The sequence below is a fragment of the Geotrypetes seraphini genome, chromosome 5 (assembly GCF_902459505.1).
Source record: "Geotrypetes seraphini chromosome 5, aGeoSer1.1, whole genome shotgun sequence".
Classification (NCBI taxonomy): domain Eukaryota; kingdom Metazoa; phylum Chordata; class Amphibia; order Gymnophiona; family Dermophiidae; genus Geotrypetes; species Geotrypetes seraphini.
This window is the reverse complement of record NC_047088.1, coordinates 264,544,111-264,561,646: the sequence shown is the minus strand read 5'-3', so window position 1 is coordinate 264,561,646 and position 17,536 is coordinate 264,544,111. Positions and strand designations below refer to the sequence as shown.

Sequence of the window (17,536 nt, the reverse complement as noted above, 5' to 3'; positions counted from 1 at the left end):
AAGACTAAGGATCTTGGTCAGACCAATGGTCTTTCTAGCCAAGTATCCTCTTTCCAACAGTGACAAATCCAAGTCGAAACCCAAATGTAATGAAAGTTTCAAGTAACATACTGTATATTAACATTTAGGCATGCTTCCCCACCCTTTCTCCACTCTTTTCTTGCCCCCTTCTGTTCCCTACATCTTAAAGATATTTTAATGCGTGTTAACCACCTAATGTTCCTTTTGTGCTTTAGTACCAGTGTGTTTCAGCCAGGGTTTCTTACTGCCTTCCTAGGAATTTTCTTTTCCCAGTTGACCAGCAGATTGAACTGGAGTACTGGGCAGAGAGTGGAGAGTTTGACTCCAGTGAGTATCAGCAGCTCAGAATCGAGGACAGTAAACTGTTCACTGTTTCTCCGAAATCAGGCAACCTGAACCCAGGGCAGCATCAGATCCTGCAGCTTACATACAGGTACAGTGATGACTCCGACCATGGCACGCCAGTAAGACTGGCATCTCCGTCACATCTGTAGTGTTTACTCTATCTGTATCAGCACAGCTGCCTTTAATTTGATTGCAGCTGTCATTGCATCTGAATCCAAATCAAGTTTGGTCAGATTTCTAGGCCAACGTCTGCAGAATTTTAGATGCTTTCTGTTTGGTAGGGAAACATTCCAGTTTTTAGACCATTGTGCCATTGTACTACTACTGAAAGGCTTACGCAATGCTGTACATTTAACCTTCAATAGATGGTCCACAATCTACAATCCATTGTCTCCTTTTTAGAAGCCTGGACCAAACAGGCCTTACGCATAGCGGGTTCACCCATCCCCACTAAGCCTAAGGCCTGATTGGCCTAGAGCCTTGGCCAATCAGGCCTTAGGCTTAGAGGGGATGGGCCGGGGAAGACCTGTTCAGTCGGCCAACAATTAAGAGGTTAGTGTGGGGGGGAGATTAGAGGGGGTCATCGGGGAGTGTTAGCACGGTGGGGGGGGGGCGTTAGCGTGGGGGGTCTGGGGAAGGCATCCTCCAGCAGGAGGGGTTGGGCACCCTCCTGCTGGTGATCAGGGGTGTTGAGTGGGCAGCGTCTACTCTAACCCAATTCTGTAACTGGCGTCTGTAACATGGATGGCAGTTACAGAATCGGGGTTAGTGTAGGCCCGATTCTGTATAGGTTGCCCCTCCCGGGCGTCCTATACAGAATCCGGGCCTCAGGGCTTCCAGTCTCTCCTACTACATCTTTTCGTTTCGTTTGTAAATCTTTATTCATTTTCATCTCTTACAACAAGTGTATAATAATCAATCAAAATAATTTTTACAAATCACTTGACAATCTTACTTATAATCATTAAAGTATAAAAGAATCCCTTCACACCCAACCCACCCATTAACAATAAATCAATTACTACATCTTTTGGTGCAAACCACCTACCATTTTCGTTGCCTTCCTCTGGACCGCTTCAAGTCTTCTTATATGCTTTGCCAGATATGGTCTCCAAAACTGAACACAATACTCTAAGTATGGTCTCACCACCGACCTGTACAGGGGCATTAACACTAAGAATGTCATAAAGCCCCATAAGGCTCCATGGTACGACCTCATTTGGAGTATTGTGTTCAATTCTGGTCTCCTTATCTCAAGAAAGATATAGTGGTGCTAGAAAAGGTTCAAAGAAGAGCGACTAAGTGCGCCGCAAGGCAGGGAAATATATAGGAGGTGCTACCGGTAGGGAGAAGTGGGCGGAATCATCCGCGCCGCCGCTTTGCGGCGGCGGTCTCTTAAAAGAATGAGAAGGCCTGTAGGAATCAAAGAGGATAAGCATTAGGAGAGTAAAGTGAAAACTGGAGCAACTTGCAATAAAAGGTAAAGAGAAAGACAAGTACAACAAATATAGACAATATTAAAAGATTAAAACGAAAGCAATATTAACTGATAAAATAATGTTAGCTGATAAAACATATAAACTGGCAATAGTTAAGACAGTAGATACATATACATATAAACTTATAAACTGGCAATAGTTACTTAACTGGAAGAATTGGAGCTGTTTGAGTTTAAAGGAATAAGGTAAAATAAATAAAATCAAATTATGTTAGCACAATCTGGAATAGCAGTTTAAAGGAGATTAAAATAAGTAGAAATGATCCAGAGAGTAATGCAGTCAAACAATGCAGTATGGCGTGCGCCGCAAGGCAGGGAAATATATAGGAGGTGCTACCGGTAGGGAGAAGTGGGCGGGCATGAAAGTGGGCATGAAAGCATATAGATCAAACTGCCTGAGTAGTTTGATTATCTGCCTTTAAACAAGACCTCGTGTCAGACAGTACTACTGCTAGCCACGTGCCAGATTTAGAGATTCTCTGGTCAATATTCAAAATGGCCACTGACTGGTTAAATCATTTGTTCAGGGCTATCCACTTAACCAGTTATCATCACTGAAAATGAGTGGGTACTACTTAAACGAAAACCAGCTATTTGGGGGTGTTCCAGGGGCTAGTTAAGTGCACTTAAGTAGCCAGGGTGACCGCATAAAAGTCAGGCCTATCTTTATGCAGCAACCCATGGCGCTTAAGTTCAGAATATTGATGGAAGTAGCTGTGTGTTAGCCGGCAATGCATTAACTGGATTAGTCAGTACTGAAGCCCAGATATCCCAGCATTGAATATCCTGGAATTGCACCAGCAAAATGTTCACTGCCACCAGCTGAATGTTTACTCCTCTAAATACTGTGGAAATAAACCAACCTCTTTTCTTTTTTTCTTGCATTGAAGGCATGACGTCATCGGCACTGACCGACTGCCAGTCTTACTGAAGGTGTCTCATGGTCGGGAGATTTTGGTAAGAGCTCTCTCTCTGTCATACTCTGGCTGTCTTAGACTTCCATGACCTTCAATAGACTTGACTGAGAAACTGTGGCTTCTTAGACTGTTGAGGGCCAGTGTACTAGGCTATCAATTTAGAGTTGAGGTAGTCCATCCTAATCCTACCCCCCCCTCCCACTCCAAACCATTGGGAATGATTTACTTATAAGAAATGTTAGAACTCCTAGAAACCACTGCAAAGCTATTCCGTTCACTACTTGTACTCCTCAGGGTAAGCAGTAGTGGAGTGCTTAGACCTAAGGATGCCATGGTTCAAATTCCACAGACACTCTTAGAAATTAGGCAAAATTTTTCACTCTCTGTTGTCTCAACTGCAGACGTAGGGTACTGCAGCTTAATACCAGAATCTTTACTGCAAAATTATGTAACAGGAGAGGAGTAGAACAGGGAAGGCTGGAGCTGAAGTTGAGATGAGAAAGTGGAAAAGCAAAATTTGCTTCGGAATTGGTTTGTGAGAAGTACAGGCTCCTGACTGAGCATGGAGAAGAGGAAGATTCTGGAGAGTGGACTTCTAAGGCTACTGCAATAACAGCAGCTGTAAGAAGGAAATTTAGATTCGCGGTTAAGGGCAGGGAGGTTTGTCAGACCGGGGCTGTTGTCGGTCTGTCGGTCGGGGAAGCCCCACAAAAGTAAGGGGACCTGGCCGGCTGTGCTGCACCCGGGGCGGGAGAGAAGGAGGGGGGAGAAGGACGCTGAAAGCACTGGGGAAGACAAAGGGGTGGAGAAGGACGCTGAAAGGCCATGGGGAAGACGGAGTGGGGGGGAAGGACACTGAAAGCATTTGTGGAAGACAGAAGGGGGACAAGGACGCTGACAGGACATGGGGAAGACGGGGGGAGAAGGACGCTGAAAGCACATGGGGAAGACAAAGGGGTGGAGAAGGACGCTGACAGGACATGGGGAAGATGGGGGGGGGGAGAAGGACGCTGAAAGGAAATGGGGAAGAGAGAGGGGAGAAGACGCTGGCAGGGAAGAAGACAGAGATGCCAGACTATGGGGGGAGCGGAGGGAAGAAGATGGATGCCAGACCAATTTGGAAGGGGAGGAGAAAGGGAGAGGCACAGTAACAGAGCAAATGGAAGACGCAGAAGGAAGAGAGACAGTGGATGGAAGGAACTGAATGAGAACATGAGGAAAGCAGAAACCAGGCAACAAAGGTAGGAAAAGAATTCTATTTCTTTTTTTCTTTTTTTTTTGCTTCAGGATAAAGTAGTATATTAGTTGTGTTGATAAAAATTTATAAACAAAAGAGGCTCTGGTAGAAACCCGTTTACAAAGTGTGTATTCTTCCCAATTAATATTTCCAAATTAATAAAGTCTTTTTGCTTATTTGTAAATGGGTTTCTACCAGAGCCTTTAATTCAGTAGCATATGAAATAACTATTTCTGAAGTTTATAGGGACGGGCGGGGACGGAGGGGATTCCTCACAGGGACGGGCGGGGACGGAGGACATTCCTCGCGGGGACGGGTGGGAACGGAGGGATTCCTCACGGGGACAGGTGGGATTCCTCACGGGGACGGATGGGGACGGGTGAGACTTTGGCGGGGACGGGTGGGATTTCTGTCCCCGCGCAACTCTCTAGTCCGCAATTCAAGTTTCAAGTTTATTAGGATTTTATATACCGCCTATCAAGGTTATCTAAGCGGTTTTACAATCAGGTACTCAAGCATTTTCCCTCTCTGTCCCAGTGGGCTCACAATCTAGCTAATGTACCTGGGGCTATGGAGGACTGAGTGACTTGCCCAGGGTCACAAGGAGTAGCGCGGGGTTTGAACCCACAACCCCAGGGTGCTGAGGCTGTAGATCCAACCACTGCGCCACACACTCCTCAATTAAGATATGCGGCACGGTGGGAGGCGAGTGTGCCGGTGTCTGCTTTGCAGCTCACCTGGCAACAGGGCCGGACTTGCCATTGGGAGGACCGTGCATTGTCCCGGTGGGCCGCGGCTCATCCTCCTGTGCTGGCTGCAGTCCTGTGAGTAGATGTTTAGCCTGCCTGTCTTCCCCTTAGTATCCTATGAGCCAGGCAGTGTGTGAGGGGGAAGTGGGGGGGAGGAAGAGAAGCTTCACATTGAGTCTGTCACAGGAACTCAGTGAGGCTGTAGTGTGACTCCACATGTGACATCTGTAATCAGGAACAGTTTCTAGTGCTCCCATGCTAGAGAGGTGAGGATATGGGGGGATGTTAATGTGTCTAATAATGTGCTCCTCTGTAAAAACCTCTGTATCTTCCATGGGGAACATGCTAAATTTGAGGAAATAAAAAAGCTGCTTATGATGATTGCATAGAGAAGTTCAGTAAGCTGAGAGGAGGGCTGGGCTCTCTGTGAACAACCAACACACTAATCTTCTGCGCTGTACCTTATGGAAAACTCAATATAGCAAAAAACAGTAAAGTGTATAGGTGGCCCTTCACAGTGCTTTTGTAAACATCATAATAAAATAACAAAGGCTCCAATAATGAAAAATAAAAGTCCTTTTCCCATACACTCAGGTTGCACAAGTCCGGTTTTCACCCGGACAGTATATTTTTTGACCAAAACGGATGTCTACAATTAGTAAAATTCCCCAATCACATATTTTTTTTATAGGGACGGATTTGTATACAGCACTTCATTAGATTTTTTTTATTATACAAATTTTATCTTTTTGTAGACTTGAAGTCTTGAACAAAGAAAATGAGTACAGCAAAAAAAGCAAAAACAGATAGTGGAAGACCATTCCAAGAGGCCTAGACAGAAACATATGGAGTGATTGAACGCAGTGGGAAAGCATTGTGTATTATGTGTAATGAAAGTGTTGTGTCTCGCACATCAAGTGTCAAACGTCACTTTGAGACCAACCATAACAATGTTGCTGAACTTGGTTTAGCTCAAAGAAAAGAGTTCCTTGTAGGAAAATTAAAGAAATATAACTCCCAGTCTCTTAGTTTTAGCAACTATCTTTCAAAAACTAATCATCTTACAGTTGCCAGCTTTCAAATTTCACTGTGCATGGCAAAACATGGTAAGCCCCTCTCGGATGGAGATTTTATCAAAAAGGCAATTTTGGCTGGGAGTAATTCACTCTTCCATGATTTCCAAAACAAGGATAAAATTGTGCAGCGCATCTCTGAGATGCCGCTAAGCAGAAATACTGCAAAAGATAGGGTTCTGCGAATGGCTGCTGATGTTAGTCAACAGCTTACTTGCGACTTACAAAAAGCACCCTTCTACTCCATGTGCTTGGATGAAAGTACAGATATTACTAACCATGCAAGACTAGCGCTCATTTTGCGTTATGCTACTGGTGATATCATGAGAGAAGAGCTGGTAAAACTGCTGTCTTTGCCTGGAAGAACACAAGGGATAGATATCCACAATGCTGTGATGGAGGCTTTTTCATCACTAGACATAAGTCCAGAAAAAGTGGTTTCAGTTACTAGCGATGGAGCACCTAGCATGGTGGGGACAACATCAGGATTCATTCATTTCTTTGCTAAGGAAGCAAAACATCCACTGATTCAATTTCACTGCATAATACATCAAGAGGCTCTCTGAGCCAAAGAAAGCAGCAAAAAACTTGACGATGTCCTCAAAGATGTAACAAAAATGGTGAACTTCATCATGGCACGTGCTCTTAATTTTCGACAATTTCAAGCCCTTCTTGATGAGGTTCAGGCACAATATAACACTTTACTGATATACAATAATGTCCGGTGGCTGAGCAGAGGACAAGTGTTAGAGAGATTTGTGGCCTGCTTGGAAAAAGTTAGGCTATTTATGAACGAAGAGTGGGAAGACTATCCTCAACTCACCAACATGGCCTGGCTTACCAACCTCATGTTCTTTACAGATTTTACTAACCACTTTAATGTACTAAACAAAAAATTACAAGGCATGGGAAAAACAGCAGAAAGCATGTTTAGTGACATCAAAGCTTTTGAGAGAAAATTGCATGTTTTTGAAAAAGACCTTGAGAGTGGACAGCTAAAATATTTTCCCAACCTAAAAATACATTTGGATAATTCTACAACATTTGTGGATAGTCATAAAAAACACCAGGAAATCCACAAAGCATATTCCACCATTGTAGCTGAAGCAAAGGATAATTTTAGTAAAAGATTTTCTCAGTTCCGTAAGATGGAGACAACCCTTTCATTTATAACTTCCCCAGAAAAGTCCACATTTGAAGATCTTGATCTTTCCTGCTTACAGTGGTTGGATATTCAAAATTTGGAAATGGAGCTACTGGAATTTCAAGAAAGCTCTATCTGGAAAAGTAAATTCAATGACCTGCGTGCGGCTCTTGAACGTATTGAGTGTGAAAAGGTGACAAATGAAATCACTGCTAGCAGTTCTGAAAATGAAATCCTAAAAGCGTGGAATTCTCTGCCAGACAATTTTAAGTCCATGAAAGCACTTGGGATTGCTCTTCTTACTTTGTTTGGTTCATCCTATGCTTGTGAGCAGCTGTTTTCGGCTTTGAATCATATAAAATCTGATGCTAGAAACAGATTAACAGATGACATGAGTGCTGCATGTGTTGCTCTGAAATTAACGCACTATGAGCCAAGGATTGACAAGTTATCAGCATGCATGCAACAACAAAAATCACATTAATTTTTTTCAGAGCATGCCCAATGCATATGTTTACATGAAGCAGTGTTTTCAGTTTGCAGTTAAGACACTTTCTAAGTTATTTAAATATTATTTAAAGATGTTATTTAAAAAAGGGACTTTACATGGCCCTGTTGTATTCCAATCTGGAATTTCCAATAAAAACGGTTGGTTTAATTGAAAGCTCTTTTGTTTTCTTTACATCATATTATTAGAATGTAATGATTTAACTATTTTCTAATTTGATTGTAAATTTTACAAAAAAAAACATGTATAGACTCTTTGGGAATGCACACCGAGTCTTGACACAGTTAACAGTTTTAAGAAGTTTATCTTTTTTTTTACTCAGGATACATTTGACATGTTATGTGAATAATACATTTAAAATATATTGTGTAACTGAATCAAATTCTTCCTAAATTCATTAAATTGAATGAAATCATTAAAACATTATAAATTGCCAATAAATTGAAATGAAAACCAAAGGATTGTGAATCAAATTGATTCTCTGACAATACAAAGATTCCAACCTTTAAAAATGATGTTACATAGTTCAGGCAACTTTATAAAGAGTTTTTAGATACTAAAATCTTGTTATTAAGGTTTAATTGACGTGCTGGCACTTTGAGGAAATTCTTTGGTTTTGTGCGGCAGTTTGGGCACTCGGGCTCAAAAAGGTTAGCCATCACTGCACTAGATACTACAGTATCAGCATTACCTACTATTGCGAAATAAAAATAATTGAAAAAGTAAGTGAGCTGTTTCAATTATGTGATTTATGGGGGAAAGGGCTGATGTATAAGACCCTTTCCAATATGCTTTTTGAAATGGACATAATATTGAGGTCTTGCTATAGGTATTGATTACTACCAAAATTATTATTTTGTGATCTTGGACATTTCTCCAGCCTTTGATACTATTGATCCTATTATTTTGTTGAACCAATTGTAGTCATATGGGATTTCCAGACTGTTTTGGATCATTTTTGTAGGGAGGACACAAGAAATGCACATTGGGGTACCTCAAGGATCATTCTTGTCTGCAGTTTGGTTTAACATCTATCTGGTACCTCCTTTGTTGACATTTTTATTTATTTTAAATTCTTTATTCATTTTTGCATGTTACAACAAGTGTAGCAGATAAACTCATATGAACTTAAAAATACACACTTGATTAACTCTCATATAATACATTAAGTATAACAATTGACATTTAAAATTACAGAATCTATGTGAACGACATTCAGTTTTTCTTTGCATATGATTGTTCATTTGGAGAAGCATATGAATGTCTGTGTCACTCTGGGATTCATTTTCAAAGCACGAGTCACACAAAGTACTATAGAAACCTAAGATACTTTGAAAATGAGCCCCTTTATTAATAACATCATGGTATGGCTAATGCAAAATAAATGAGTAATTGTTATTGGAAAAACAGAAATGTTGCTAATATGTGATACCCCTTTACCTGATGTGCCTGCTCAGATTAAAATACAAGACCAGGAAATAAAGATAGCAAATCAAGCTCAAAGTCTGGATATGGTTATTGATGCACAGTTGAGTTTTAAACCACTTTTAAATCCTCCTTTTTAAAATAATGTTTGTTGAATAAATTTGAAGTCTATGATTCAACTGAAGATTTGAGATCAGCGCTTCAATGTACTGTCCTGTCAAAACTAGACTATTGTAATACAGGGTTTGTACTTGGGTGCTAATTTATAAGGAAAAATTGCTGCTTGCTTTTCTTAATAACATATTAGCCTCCTTTTTAAACTTTCAAACCAGTCTGGATGCATACATTTATACTCTCCTGCCAGCAGATGGAGACATTATAACGTTCTACTATTTAGTTCTAAGAAACCTCAGGGAAAGTCTTAGAAACCTATTATAAAGTCTATCATTCAGTTCTTCTCTTGTCTCCTCATTCTTACTCTGTCTCTCTTCTCTGCTTCCTGCTTGCCTCTCTTCATGCTTGAATGATTTTTTGCCTCATTTCCCACAGTTGAATTTCATTGGAGGAACAGTGGCAAAAGATCGCCACTATATTCATTTCACCTCCAACAAGCATCAGTTCACACCTGTGATTATTGGCTGTAACAGTCCACCTAAACAGGTAAGTCATCCTGAGTTATGAGTGATTGCAACTAGTGACAAGTTACTGGCAAATACAGCCTGATTTTGAAGAAAAAAATGACCTCTAGCCTGATAGTGATTCCTAACCCTGGTTGGGATTCTGGGGCTTGTGCTACTACCACTACTCAGTGTTAAAGAATACATTTTTTAGGATTTCTAATATTAACTAGTTAAAAATGAAATGATATTACAAAGAAGAATTCTGTATTATGATCAGTGTTGTTCAATTCATTCATTAAAGAACTGTATAAGGAGCAAAAAGTGAATTGATCAAATTTTCAGCTAACACAATTTGCTAAAATACAAGTAGTCCAGGGAGCCCACCCCTCTGCAGATTTACCCAAATCCACCGCAGCCTGGTACCTGGTAGTGAATAAATGATACCCATCTCTCCGTTCCGGTATCAGCTATCATAGATGCTGCCAGGAAACCATCCACAAAACGCTGCTATCACTTTAAGTGGACTTGCTTCACCTTGTGGTGTAATCAGCACACTTTACTTCCAGATACTTGTCCCCTGTCATCAATATTGGGCTACCTTTTACGTCTCTCAGACTCAGGTCCTAAAGACTATTTCAGTAAGAGTGCACCTCAGGGCTATCAGTGCCTTTCACATTTCTCTTCATGATAAACCTCTGCCAACACACCCAATGGTTTCCAAATTTATAAAGGAATTGATGCACACAAAGACCCTCCAGTTTCTTGAGACCTCATTGTTGGACTTTCCACTCTCATGAAGCCACCATGTGAACCATTGGCATCTTCATCCCTCAGATATCTCACATGGAAAGTATTGTTCCTGATTTGCATCACTTTAGCTCAGTGCATCAGTGAACTTTAAGCACTAGTTTCATATCCACCCTCTACCATGACAGAGTGGTCCTACGTACTCATCTCAAATTCCTATCAAAAGTAATTTTGGAGTTCCACCTCACCTAGTCTGTATGTCACATGTATAATTTTCTCCCAGTTGGCAAGAAGTTATATATGTATGCTCGCTGCAAAGAGCTCCTAGCTCTCAGAGAACGAGTACATTCCCTTGAGGCTAGAATGGCAGACTTGGAGGAGCTCAGGGAGACAGAAAAGTACATAGAGGAGACCTACAGGGATGTTGTAGAGAAGTCCCACCTCCAGTCTGGTAGCCCCTGTGCTGCCTTGGAGGAGAGAGGTCTCCTGGGAGAGCATTACCCTGGTAAAGTAGGAAATAATCCTGTAGCTAAGACCTGCCCACTAGGGGATGCAATATCCTCTCGCACCGAGGATGTGTCTCTAGGGAATTTTGCCCAGGAGGGAAGGGTTAGGACAGCTATTGTAGTTTGTGATTTGATCATTAGGCATGTAGATAGCTGGGTGGCTAGTGGGTGTGAGGATCGCCTGGTCACTTGCCTGCTTGGTGTGAAGGTGGCAGACCTCATGCGTCACTTAGATAGGATTTTAGATAATGCTGGGGAGGAGTTAGCTCTCTTGGTACACGTGGGTACCAATGACAGGAAAATGTGGGAGGGAGGTTCTGGAAGACAAATTTAGGCTCTTGAGTAGAAAGCTGAAATCCAGATCCTCCAGAATAGCATTTTCAGAAATGCTCCCAGTTCCACACGCAGGACCTAAGAGGCAGGCAGAGCTCTGAAGTCTCAATGTGTGCTTGAGATGATGGTGCAGGGAGCAGAAATTTAGATTTGTTAGGAACTGGGCAACCTTCTGGGAAAGGAAGAATTTGTCCTATTTTTATACACTGCTTAAGTGCTGAATATCAAGTTAGGCGGCTCAAAAATAACTCCATCAGTGGCGAACAAAATGCTTATCGCTGCCTGCTGAATATCAGGGCCAATGTGAACATATAGGCCTAGGGAGCTGATGCCTTTCAGAGATTATTCTTGTCCAGATGATGCAAATTGAGTTGACTTTCAGAGAATGACTCTCAAGACCATAAATCTAGCAGAGAAAGACAAGTTGAGCTGGGGGGAGCTTATTATGGATACAACATAACCGAATTGCATTGTGCCAGCAAGGGAAGCCAATGGATGGGGCACAATTTGACACTCCAGCATCCCTTGTTGGCCTTTATGGCCACACTGGCTGCACATAGCTAGCTAAGATCCTGGACAGTGGGTTTGGTCAGTCTGCCCTGTGGTTAATCTCTTTGAGGTTTAGAATCCAGCTTCAGCTCCTCTAAGGCCTATTTTCTTCATTAACAAAAAAATGCACACTGAGAAAGTCTGTTGCTAAGAAAAAACATATTTGTTGTCTACCTGTTGATAATCTGTTTTCCCTGTGTTTCTACTTTTTACATTAAATCCCACTTTATTTCAGGACCAATGGGTTATTTCCATCTACCTGCCAGGACTTTGTAGGAAGCCTCAAATTTCAGACTTAAACCCCTCCCACTCATACCTTATTACTGTTGCTGGTTCTGTAAACATCAGTCTTTCTTCTACAAGCCAGGCTATAGGAGCTTGTCTTTTCTGCCTGATCATCCTGACCTCACTTGGATTCATACAGACATTGAAGAGACTCCTGAGAGTCCCTTGCACTGTACTCATGCTGTGGAGCAGCTTTATTCCCTGGCTTTAACAAGCGCTTTGCTTTCCTGAAGGTGCATTCCTGGGTGGCGCAGGTCACCAAACACATTTCTCTCCCCAGTGTGAATTTTGTCCTTAAACGTCTATTGGATTTGGCGGCCGCTACTGTTCAGGTGGTGTAGGCTTCTTCTTTGTGACTTGGGCATGCCATTCCAACTTACGCAATGATCCTGACACTGTGGTGCTTCATAACTTGGATTTTATAATCTTGGGAGTGGATTATATGACTGATGCCTTGTATGACATTTTGAAAGTCTTTGCTAAGTTTTCTACCTATTCTGTTTCGACTCACAGGATGCTCTGGATCCGGCAATGGTCTGGCGATTCTTTTTCTAAAGCGACCGTGAGTCAGTTGCGCTTTAAGGGACAGCTGCTGTTCAGTCAGGGTCTGGATGACCTAATGGCCAGTGTGCAGGATTGTAGGCCCAAGTCGGGCCTGTGAATAGATCCCGCCCTTCCAGGGGTTTGGGGCATCCTAATTTTTGTCCCTTCAGGCGCTCTCGTCCATACTGGCAAAGCTTGAAGAATGGTCTGAAATTTGGCAGCTAAAATTTAAAGCTAAGAAATGCAAGGTCATGCATTTGGGCTGCAAAATCTCGAGGGAATGGTACAGTTTAGGGGGTGAAGAACTTAAGTGCACGACAGAAGAGTGGGACTTGGGTATAATTGTATGTGATGATCTTAAGGTAGCCAAACAGGTTGAAAAGGTGACAGCGAAAGCTAGAAGGATGCTAGGTTGCATGGGGAGAGGTATGGCCAGTAGGAAAAAGGAGATATTGATACACCTGTATAAGACTTTGGTGAGATCTCATTTAGAATAATGTATACAATTCTGGAGGTCACACCTTCAAAAAAGATATAAAAAGGATGGAGTCTGTCCATAGGAAGGCTTCTAAAATGGTATGTAGTTTTCATCATAAGACGTATGGTGACAGACTTAAAGATCTCAAGCTGTATATTTTGGAGGAAAGGCAGGAGAGGGGAAATATGAGAGAAGTTTAAATACCTACGTGATGTAAATGCACATAAGTTAAGTCTCTTTTATTTGAAAGGAAACTCTGTAATGAGGGCATAGGATGAAGTTAAGAGGTGATAGGCTCCAGAGTAATCTAAGGAAATACTTTTTTACAGAGAAGGTGGTAGATGCATGGAATACTCTCCCAGAAGAGGTGGTGGAGACAGACTGTGTCTGAATTCAAAAGGGCCTGGGATAGACACAAGGGATTTCTCAGAGAGAGAAAGAGATAATGGTTACTGCGGAGGGGCAGATTAGATGGGCCATTTGGCCTTTATTTGCCATCATGTTTCTATATTTCTTCCATTGGACAATGGTCCTCTTCATCTGCCGAGCACGCTTCAGCAGGTCTCGACATCAGTCATCCATGGGGAGTTGTCCGGTGGCTTCTGCAAAAGAAAACAGTTCTAACATCAGGCTGGTGTCTCCTGCCCCACTCATCAGGGGACGGTTGTCAACCTTTTTGGTGAAATGGCAGGCCATTACGTCCGACTGCTGGGTCCTGGAGGTTCTCAGGGATGGCTACAACATGGAGTTTTTATGACCTCTGACTGAGTATTTTCTGCATTCACCTGCGGGCATAGAACTCGTAACAGAGTGAGACTCAGGCTGTGGGAGATACTTGATCTACTTCATCATTCCAAAGGAAGGATCTGACAATTGGACACCAATTCTGGACATCAAGGCGGTCATTGTGGCACTGAAAGTGCCTCGCTTCCACATAGAGATGGTGCATTCAGTGATAGTATCTGTGGTGGTGGGGGAGTTTTTTTAGCCTCCCTGGATCTGATGGAGGTGTAGCTCCACATTTCCATTTTCCCAGACCACCAGAAGTATCTATGGTTCCACATCTTGGGGGCAACATTTCTAGTTTGCAGCGATGCCCTTTGGATTGGCTACAGCACCCAGGACTTTCACCAAAGTTATGGTGGTGATGGCGGTCCATCTTCACACCCTGGTTCATCCGTAACTGGACGACTGGCTGATCAGAGCTCCCTCGCTGTCCTTGGGGTGTCAGGCTGTTCATGGATCAGGACCCAACACAGTTCCTGCACAGTGTAGGAGCTTACCCAGTTTGTTCAGTCGTTGATGAAATCGCCTTTTTATCCAGTTGTTATCCATATGGTACCCCAGTATGTGATTTTATACTTCTTTAGAACCCCTGAGAAAGGAGTGTTTCTTCAAAACACAGATCATGTTGGGTCTCAATCCATCAACTTTCTTGGAACATAATTTGGATACAAACTGTTTTTTATTCATATCTGTGTTTGCTTATTAAAAACTTGGCATCTTGTACACCATTCCTGCAGTTCTTTCCTTTGTTTGTTGTCCGACATATTACTGCAGTTTTGTTGGATTTTTCACTTGTGTCAGGCTGTTCAAAAGGTGGTAAAGTTGCTGCAGCACTTGGGCTGGATGATCAACTTCAGGAAGAGTCATCTCGAGCCGACACAGGATTTGGAATACCTGGGAATTCGATTTCACACAGGACAGAACAAACTATTCCTGCCTGTGTGCGTTCAGGAGAAGCTCCGACAGCTTGTCAGAGACCTTCTGGCCACTCCGATCCCAATGGCATGGCAGTACCTCCAGATTCTAGGGATCATAATGTCAATGATTGATGTGGTCCCTTGGGCCAGAGCCCCTCTGTGTCTGCTGCAGGATAATCTGTTTTCACGCTGAAATCACCAGCAGGACATCCCTGCCCTAGATGACTGTGGCACAGAACAGTCTTGCATGGTGGTTGCGATCCCTCTTGCTTTCCAGGGTCCTTCCTCTCCAGATCTTGGATTGGGTGTTTTTGTCTGCGAATACGAGTCTCAAAGCCTGGGGAGCAATGTGTATGACCGTCCCTGTTCAGGATCAGTGGGTGCCCTCAGAGCGCAAGTGGTCGCTCAGGGTCACTCAATCGCCTGGAGCTTTGGGTGTTCAGCTGGCTGTTATCCACTTCAAGGATTGTCTCCATCATTGAGCCATCCATGTCTTCTAGGACAATGCCACAGCAGTCGTTTATGTCAATCGGCAGAGAGGCATGAGGAGTCCCTCTCTGAGCGTGGAGGCTCAGATTCTCTTCTGGTGGGTGGAGAGACACCTTGTGGCACTGTCAGGGGCGCACATGACAGGAATAGACAACTTTCAAGCAGATTTTCTCAGTCATCCAATGCTGGACCTGGAGAGTGGGCACTGTCTCAAAGAGCGTTCGATTGCATAGTAGATCAGTGCGGGTGCCTCACGTTCGACCTAATGGCGACTGCGACCAACAAGAAAGCCAATCAATTTTTCACTTGTCATCAAGAGGCCGGCAGCAAAGGCCTCTGGATGCTCTGGTTCAGCCCTGGCCATGGGAAGGTCTCCTCTATGTCTTCCCATGAGGGTCCAGTGATTCTGGTTGCACACGATTGGCCAAGGTGACCATGGTATGCTGACTTGGTTCAGCTCTAGCAGGATCGGGAGCCCCAGCTACCTTATTCTCACCTTCTCACACAGAGTCCGATTGTGATGCAGGATCCGCAGCACTTTGGTCTAATGGCATGGCTCTTGAGCGCGCAGCCTTGACTGGCCAGGGCTATTCTTCAGTGGTTGACACGTTGCTTCACAGCACATGGAAGTCCACAGGGGCAGCCTATGCGAAGGTTTGGAGTTGTTGCCTTGCCTGGTGCACCCTAAGTCAGGTGGACCTGTCTGTTTCATTGATTCCACATGTCCTGGAGTTTCTGCAGAATGGTCTAATGAAGGGCCTAGCAGTAGCTTCGCTCCGGGTACAGATTGCATGTCTTTTGGGTATGGGCCCTCCCTCTTTGCGGGGCTCATTGACAGCTCATCTGGATGTGGCTTGTTTCCTGCAGGGCGCTCAGTGACTTAGGCCTCCATTACACCTACCCTGTCCCACTTTGAATCTTACTCTGGTTCTTCGCTCTTTGGCTCATCCGCTGTATAAGCCTTTGGGAGCAGGTGTTCGTTAATAGAAATTACGATCAAGGCTGTCTTCCTGGTGGCTATTACCCCTTGGCTTTTCAGAGCTTCAGGCTTTCTCCTGCCAGGATTCCTTTATGCGTATTGCGGATTCCGGTGTAATGCTGCACACTGTTCCTTTCTTTCTTCCGAAAGCAGTTTCCCCTTTTCACATGAATTGGGAAGTCTGCCTTCCTGTTTTTGCTTCCTCTGGTTCGAGGGAGCAGGACTGGGTGTTGTGGTATCTGGAAGTCACCACTGAGTTCCTCCTCTCTGATCATCTGTCTGTTTTAGCGAATCCTGCCTGCAAAGGTAGGCCTGATTCTAAGGCCACCATTTCCAAGTTGATCCATAGGGCCGTTTCCATGGCTTATGTAGCATCCAGAATGAAACCCCCTCCTCACGGTGTGAGCTCATTGTACCAGAAGTGTTTTCTTTGCATACGTTCACCAAGTTTTACAGGATCAATTTGGCAACCAGGCAGGTTGCTGCTTTTGATGCATCTGTTTTGGCAGTGGGCTTATCAGTCCCATCCTGATTCTCTGGGACTGCTCTGTTATGTACCACTGGTTCTGGAATAAAGTGGAATATAAGAACAAAAGATTAGGTTCTTACCTTTGCTAAACTTCTTTCTTGTAAATCTACACTTTATTCCGGGAACCCACCCTGTATTTTCCTGATTCAACGATTGTTTGCCTTTCAAGTACTGATAAGCTGGATTTCTATTTTCTGACCTGCCTTTATAGAGTGCCATCTGTTTGGGTTTAGCACTCAGTTTTGGGGGGTCCCTAGTTAGGGCGCCCCCTTCTGTCAGTGCATGCTGTTTCTACTTATAGCACTGTTATTATTGTTTAGGTTACTAATGTTTGATATCCTGATTCAATTATATTTAGTTGTTGCATTTCTAATTGTGAGCAGAATACACTTACTTGTCGGTGAGTGTCCTCGTTCCCCTCTTGTTATTATCCTCTACAGATGTTCCTGGCTGCTTTGCTACTGACTGATGTTTACTGAACCAGTGACAGTGATGAGGGGGAGGGGTTTAAGTCTCTGAAATTTGAGGCTTCTGACAGGTAGACGGAAATAACGCACTGGTCCCAGAATAAAGTGTGGATTTACAAGAAAGAATATTAGCAAAGATAAGAAACTAATCTTTTGTTGTACCTAGGGAATCCTGTTTCTGAATGAGCACTTACTATCTTGCTTATTGTAGGAGAAAACGGAGTTACTTATCTGTACTAGGTGTCCTCACATTACCTACTCACTTCCTTTTGGAGATGTGTTAAGCTACAAAGGGAAGAGAGGTTGCTCTGTGTGTTGTCAACTCTAAAACTCTTCAGCTACTGTGTGGGGCCTGTGTCCGATGACATCACCCAATTGTGAGGACTTCCTA

At 43.2% G+C, this 17,536-nt stretch overlaps 1 protein-coding gene across 3 annotated transcripts in view; it reads left to right on the top strand.

The window, feature by feature from the left end:
• CFAP65 (cilia and flagella associated protein 65) overlaps positions 1–17,536 on the top strand; it is a 351,728-nt gene that overhangs the window by 265,916 nt on the left and 68,276 nt on the right. For all 3 annotated transcript variants that reach the window (XM_033945108.1, XM_033945107.1, XM_033945109.1), the window contains 3 exons: positions 278–454; positions 2,755–2,821; positions 9,467–9,577. In XM_033945108.1, the coding sequence (XP_033800999.1) occupies positions 278–454; positions 2,755–2,821; positions 9,467–9,577 (355 nt within the window). The remainder of the gene's footprint in view (positions 1–277; positions 455–2,754; positions 2,822–9,466; positions 9,578–17,536) is intronic.